At 45.5% G+C, this 7,674-nt stretch overlaps 1 protein-coding gene across 1 annotated transcript in view; it reads right to left on the reverse strand.

The window, feature by feature from the left end:
- Nucleotides 1-6,253, reverse strand: part of syn3 (synapsin III) — a gene marked incomplete at both ends in the record, with an annotated part of 317,937 nt that extends 311,684 nt beyond the window's left edge. Inside the window, 2 exons of the mRNA XM_083657267.1 lie at nt 2,748-2,845; nt 6,083-6,253. Coding sequence (XP_083513393.1) covers nt 2,748-2,845; nt 6,083-6,253 — 269 coding nt within the window. The remainder of the gene's footprint in view (nt 1-2,747; nt 2,846-6,082) is intronic.
- Between the last annotated feature and the right edge of the window lie 1,421 nt (nt 6,254-7,674).

A 7,674-nucleotide genomic window follows, 5' to 3' on the forward strand; every position in this document is an offset into this window, starting at 1 on the left:
CAGAGAGTGAAATTCCTCTCCAGGATTTCCACCTATGTTAACAGGTACGCTCTGGAAATCCTAGCGGGAGCACTGGTTCAGTGTCAATACGACTACGCATGTTCCTCCTGGTACACCGGCATCGCAGTGTCACTGAAAAACAGGCTCCAGACAGCACAAAATAGATTAGTCAGACTCATTTTACAATTGAATCCTAGGACTCACCTACTACAGTCTCACTTCGACAGCCTCAAGTGGCTAAGAGTAGAGGAGAGAGTATCACAAATCAAACTCGGCATGGTACACAGGATAGTTAACAATGCTGTCCCAAAATATCTTAGACATTACTTCACCAAGGTCAGTGACGTACATGGGCACGGCACTAGAGGGAGCCCCACAGATTTGGTCCCAGTAAAATGCAAAAGATGCATCGGCCAAAAGTCCTTTCGTTATTCAGCGGCAGTAGCCTGGAACAGTCTCCCAGCTGAGATTAAGACGATCAGCCCCTATCCCTCCTTCAAAGGTAAAGTCAAGAACTGGATCAGGAGAAACAGAACCTGGACTTAATGTGTTGTGTTATATTGTGGTATTATATTATTATATCATATATTATATTATATCTATATTATTATATAGTATATAATGTTGTATGGTAATGATATGTAATGCTATAGTATATTATAAAATATTGTCCAGTATAGGTACATGTAGGATGGATTTGATGGTAGCCAAGGTGTATGAGGTGGGGGGCGACCTGTTGTCGGCCAGCCAGTAACTGAGCCGGTGTCTCACCCGACCCTATATGTTATGAGATCTTATTTTATTTTATTTATTTTATTTATTTTATTTATTTTATTTGATTATTTTTTAATGTATGTTTTTATTAGGATTTGATGGGTTTATTTTTTTAATAGCACAAATTGTCTTTTATCTTATTTTATGCTTATTTTTATTGGTTATTCACTGTGCCCCACTTTCCCATATCATTCTCCCCCCTGCGTGGCAGGCACACCCACGCATCACCCTCAGACTCTGACAAGTGCTTGTGGCACCCACACTATCACACACTTACACACATCCAGACATACACACAACAGTACACATTTTATAACAGTCATCATGAGGACCGCAATGGAAATAAGCTGTCAGCTTTATTGCGTTTTTATCCTTTTGATAATGGTGGGCCTGTGTATGTATATATGTATATTGTATATACTGTGTATTCATTATCAATAAAGAACTCAATCAATCAATCAATTTGTCCAAATTATTTTACTCTGTATTTTCAGTTTGTGCGGGACTCCCATGGCCTGAATACGAAGGCTATTGATTCAAACCTGAAGACATTAAATACATGTTTACCCCTAGAACACTCGCACACTGAACGTATTTATTTTACACCGGAAAAGTAAGTAAGTTTCGGGCAGCACCCTGCCCTTCCTCAGTTTGTCTGAGGAAGGGCAGGGTGCTGCCCGAAACGTTAGCTCTGCACCTGCTCTATTCAGGCTTGGATGTGCGTGTCTCGACCTTTTTTCATGTGTACCCCTAGAACACTAACATCTGGTGATTTTCACCCAGACAAATTAATTCATGTGATTTTCATTGTGTTGCTGCTGTCTGAGGTGAGCGGGTCCTTGGGTACCTTCAGGATGTTCACTGACGTCATCAAAGGTAGGTGTGTCTCCTTGCTCCTTGCCACGTGTTTGGGTGATTTTCACCCGACGTTAGTGATAGAGGGTACATATTTAGGCAATACATTTTATATATAAAATGCCTTCACTGGACAAGGCTCACATATCCCAGGAATGGGTGGACCGAAGGAGAAGTTCCCAGCTCGATTAATTTTTTTATTATTATTATTATTATTATTATTCTTTGTTAACGATTCCCTAAATTTTTACCAATTTTACAGCTTTTTTATAGGGTCCCCCCATGATATCTTTTCTTAGTTTTTTGTGATATTTTACAGGGAAAAATAAAAGAAGAGTACCTCAATTTGCCATGTATTATTGTACTTTAATATATTTAGATGATAAATATTTTTTATGGGGTATATTGTATCGGGTGAAATATACCCGACGTTCGTGATGCTGTGATTTTAATTGACGTTAGTGTTCTAGGGTTAACCTTTGAGCCATGCAGACTATGAGCTAGAAAAGTGGAGGCTGGAGGTAAAGCTTTGGTGTGTGAGGCAGCATGGGTGTAGCAAAGAGAAGCGTAGGAGGCAGCCATATTTAAATGGACCGTCTTGTGAGAATGGCTGTGATTGATGAATGATTAGAAATCCTGATCCAAACAGTGGGCTGTCAGCTGATCACAGCTGGAGCGTCAGTGTCCTGCAGGAACTAATGCAAATGCTTCATGTATGTACAAAATCAACTAAATTAATACATTATAGAGAAAATATCTTTAGTTTTCATTTGTCAATTTATTCCATCCATAAGCCTACAGTAATATTTGGGGTGGATTCTGGTTAGTGGCACAAACACACTTGACTGACACACATTTTATAGTTGTCTTTTGTGGATGGTTTTTCATCTGTCCTAAGTGAATACATGTTTTAAATGGTATGATGTTTTCTTTGTTTTTTGAATCTCGCCCCATATTCCAAAAAAGAGACTAAAACTAACATTGAAACTAATGAAAACTAATCTAAAATTGAATATAGCAAACCCGTTTAAAAAGTAATTCAAACTAACCTGAAATTGAAAAGAAAAGGTCAAAATGAAATAAAAATAATAATGAAAAAATGCAAAAACTATAATAACCTTGAGAAGGAGCTGAGGAAGCTGCCCGGGGCGGAGGGGGGTGCGGCGACCGGGGCGGGGGCCGGGGCCGGGGCGGGGCCTGAGGCTGGGGGCGGGGCCTGGCTCTGTAAGCAAGTAAATTTGATTAACACAGCACCTTTCACAGAGCAGAGTCACAAACCTTATATAAGACCATCAAATACTAAGAAACAAAGGACATAAAAACATACAGAAAGAGAGTTACAAAAAGGCTATACACAGGCCAGACTGAAGAGATCGGGCCATATCTTACGGCCAGAGGGCAAGCGTTAACTTTGCTAGTTTAGTTTCTAGCACTCAAAATCTCATTATTTTTCTTTTAATTACCACTGGGTCGCTGAAACACGTCCTTCGATGTACTGAGCCAGTGATAAATGAAAGAAGAAAAGGGAGATTTTCAGTGCTAGAAACTATCAAAGATAATGCTTGCCCTTGCACTGGGCATAAGATATGGCACGTGATCTGTAGCTGCTTTTTAAAAGTGTCAACAGAGAGTGCAGATCTCACAGTATGTAATTACAAGAAGCTTAAACTGATGGGTGTGATGTGACATCTCCTGCCGGACCAAGTCACCACACTTACAGCAGCGTTCTGGACCATCTGGAGACATCCAGGGATGACTTGCTGAGGCATGTGAAGAGAAAATGTAAGTGTTCCAGGCAGGATGATATGAAGGCATGAATAGGGGCGTCTGGGGAGTGTAGAGGTAATAGCACTCTCCCTCCACCACGGAGACCCAGGCTCAATTCCCGGCAGTGGTCCTTCCGGCTTGGTCAGACATTAGCCCCTTTTACATGACCTGTGAAAGCAGCGCTCTTTGCGGTGTCATTACGCCTCGCCTCCTGTTTAAAAGTCAGGGAAGGACGGAATGGCGTGTCATTTTGTTATGCCTTTCATGCCAGTAGAGGTAGTATCAGCCCCGAATCAACGTTTGTTTCAAAGGGTAACCCTGGAAGATGTGAATCTTGCACACGTTTTTTTTTCTTTCTTCTTCATTTTTGCGTGCGTCTGATAAATCCCTCTGTAAGGCGTAGGTGAGGATATCCCCTCTTCTGACCATTCACAATATTATGTTCAGTAGTAAGTGTTATACTACATTATACCACAAGGCGGTTCTGTGGGCTAAGGCCCGTTAAGGAAGAGTCAGGAAGTAGAGTAGAAGAAGTGTGTTGCAGTTCCCACTACATGTTCGGCCATGCTAGAGGATGCCTTGCTTCTCTTATTAAAATCTTTAACCATCCTAACGGATTCTGATTCTTTCTACACTGAAACAACATAAAGTGGCTGGTCATACAGACACAATTGGACGTGTCAGCGCGGGTGGGAAGCCGGTGGGGTATGAGTCCTGGCACTAGCACCTCCTCTGGTCGGTGACCGGGGGAGGAGAACTGGGGAAACCCCTTGCTGTCAGGTGAAACGAAGCGGCTGGCGACTGCACATGTATTGGAGGAAGCAACTCTCCCCAGATCAGCAGAGGCCAGGGGGTGGAGCAGAGGCCAGGGGGTGGAGCAGAGGCCAGGGGGTGGAGCAGAGGCCAGGGGGTGGAGCAGAGGCCAGGGGGTGGAGCAGAGTCACAAACTAAATGTTTGTTGCATGGTGAAAGAAAAATAAAGTATACAATCTATTTCTTAAATAACTCATGCTCAATGGTCCCTAAACTTATGTAATCTTATGTACCCCTTGAGCTGTTTTGCCATGCCAGTAGTAGTCTACCCCCTCACTCATGTGTGTTGATTCTGCCAAAGTTGTTCTATTATTATTCAGGTGCAAAAAAAAAAAAAAAAAAAATTACGATATCATTTTTTTCTGACGATACGCATATCGTGACGTTTCGATATCGCGATATATCGTGCGACGAAATATCGTGACACCCCTATCTCCAACTCATCTTGTGACAGAACAGACCTGAGTTTGCAACACGTTCTCACTCCGAGCACGTAGCATATTGACGCTTTGTCCCGTCCCTTATGCGCCACTTGTTACTAACATGGTACCCTTGAGCGACCCATGAAACGACTTGGGCTTTCCGACTAAACTCAATGCAAACCCATAGAAGTCATCTTTGACGCTTATGGCAACTGCTCCCCCATCAGCCTAACTGCTCGCCCATTAGCGTCTGGGGGGAGGTTAGGTTTAGGCGTGGGGGGTGGGAGAGGTTAGGTTCACGGCCGGTTCACACACACGCCTACGCCTATGCCTACGCCTATGCCTACGCCTATGCCTACGCATATAGGCATTGCTTCATGCACGCCTGGCGCCTATTTTCGTTCACACAGGACGCCACGCTCTGCGCTACGCTGAACACATGAGCAGCGTTTTTTTTACACTTTTCAGATCTGATTTATAGCATGGGTGAGTCCTCTTTTTTATTGTAATGTGCAAGTGAGGATGTCTGTCTATTTCCTGGCCCGCTGTAATTGTTATTTTCCCTCGGGTAATCATGTGACTATGAGTCATCAACACCATGAGTGATACTTGCATTGAGACAGGGGGGGTATATATACATCTGACAGAAAAGACGTTAATAGAGGAACACATGAAGGACAGCTCTCCTACTATGCACTCGTTAATTCGCGCTCCACCCTCCCTTTTGGGCAAACTCGGTAGAAAATATGGCCCAAGTCCACCAGAAACAACAGCCAGCTTGACAGTTCAGCGCGCCTAGAGCTGAAAAATAGAACAGACGCCTAAACGATAAATGCAGCGCAGCGTAGGCACAGCGCGAGCGTGGCTTCAGCACAGCGTGGCAGCGGTATGTGTGAACGTTCTCGTCTGTTAACAAGGACGCCTAAATTTTAGGCGTTGCTTAAAGCGTCGCTCTAGGCGTGTGTGTGAACGTGGCGTTAGGGTCTGGGGGAGGTTAGGTTTAGGCATGGGGGTGGGAGAGGTTAGGGTTAGGGTCTGGGGGAGGTTAGGTTTAGGCATGGGGGGTGGGAGAGGTTAGGTTTAGGGTTAGGGTCTGGGAGAGGTTAGTTCCTCCAGACCCTGGGGGAGCACTTGACTAACGGGGGAGCAGTTAGGCTGATGGGTGAGCAGTTAGGCTAACGGGGGAGCAGTTGCCATAAGCGTCAAAGATTACTTCCATGGGTTTGCATTGAGTTTAGTCGGAAAGCCCAAGTCGTTTCATGTGTCGCTCAAGGGTAACATGTTAGTAACAAGTGACGCACAAGGGACGGGACAAAGCGTCAATATGCTACGCGCTCGGAGTGAGAACGGGTTGGAGTTTGGTAATGTTCCTAAGGTGGAGGGGAAAAAACATGTACAGGTAAATGACTTAATATGTTGATGGAAGTACACAGCCTGATCAAAAGTAACACCTGTGCTGGCAGGCTGGGTGGCTGCCGCCTCTCGGTGGCCGGGGAGGCGGGTGAGGAGGTGGATGAGCCCGGCGTGGGAGGGGGCGTGGGCCTCTGGAGGTCCGTCATGTAGCCGTTGGGGAGGTTAGCCACGAAGCTGCTGTCTGACAGGCGCCGCCGCAGGTAGTTCATGGTGACAGAGGGCTGGTGAGGTCAGAGGTCAGGCCAGAGGAGACGAGGGGGAAACGATCCAGAAGTCCTGCACAGAAACACACAGAGGCTCTGCTCACACTGCACCACTACAGGATCAGAAACACACACAGAGGCTCTGCTCACACTGCACCACTACAGGGTCAGAAACACACACAGAGAGGCTCTGCTCACACTGCACCACTACAGGATCAGAAACAATTCATATGAGATCATGAGATCACAATCACATGACAAATCCATCTTGCCATGCTCCAATCTATTGGTTTGAATCTGAACCACCTGTGGTTCACACTAGAGGTCTTCACGGGTCCAAAATCACGGACCCGGACCCTAATGGACCCGGGGAATTTGTGCCCGAACCCGTAATGGACCCATCTATTATTAGACATCTGAGACCCGGTCCCGTTCAGAACCGATAAATGTCGGACCCGGAGTGGACCCATCTATTATTACAAATCTGAGACCCGGCCCCGTTCAGATCCGAGAAATACCGAGGCAGAGACTAGTGGTGTCGACGTCAAAGTTGCTTGTTAACTGCTACAAGTTGTATATCAAATTAAACTTTGTGCATCTTTATTAACTAACGTTATAGCATTCTCACCTGGTTGATGCTGCCTAACGCTAGTTAGATAGTACAGTGGCAGTCTCTCTATGCTACCGCCGTTCCTTCGCCCAAAAACACACACAACAGCGCTAGAAACAATCACATACATGTTAACAATCACATACATGTTGTGACTTGTGTACTCACCATGCGATCATCGAATAATAATCCAAAAGTACAGGAAACAGTCATCTTCAATTAAATCCATAGCGAGAGGAGCCAGCAAGAGGGTTACCTCTCTGCAATGAAAATCACTTCCTTGTTTGCCTGAGGCGCATGTGTGCGCATGTGTACGCATGTGGTCACATGCGCCTCATGTAAACGAGGAAGTAATTTTCATTGCAGATGGGAACGCTCTCTGCTAGTTATTTTCTCTATGGATTTACTTGCAGTTTGTGACAACAAGCCTCACGTGTGCTGTTTTGATGCGTTTCTCTCATGATCAGCGCTGATCGCCGGGTCCACTCGGGTCTTATTGGACCCGGCATTTCACTGTCAGAGCCCCGAGACCCGTGACAATCGCTACCGGAACCGACCCAGACCCTGAGGCACTTCTTTTGAATGGACCCAGACCCGGCCGGGTCCAGGTCGGAACCTCGGGTATTCGGGGGGTCGGGCATACCCGAAGACCTCTAGTTCACACCAATCAACACCAATCAACATGAGGGGGCGGGCTTTGGTGTGACGCCAACGAGAGCCAGCCCGTGACAGACATGATAGACAGATGGTTCATCCAATCACCTGCCAGGTATTTTTTGAAAGTGCCTGCCCTTTGAAACGGTTTCCCAAGCGATTC

The sequence above is a fragment of the Poromitra crassiceps genome (assembly GCF_964638095.1).
Source record: "Poromitra crassiceps genome assembly, chromosome: 2".
NCBI lineage: Eukaryota > Metazoa > Chordata > Actinopteri > Beryciformes > Melamphaidae > Poromitra > Poromitra crassiceps.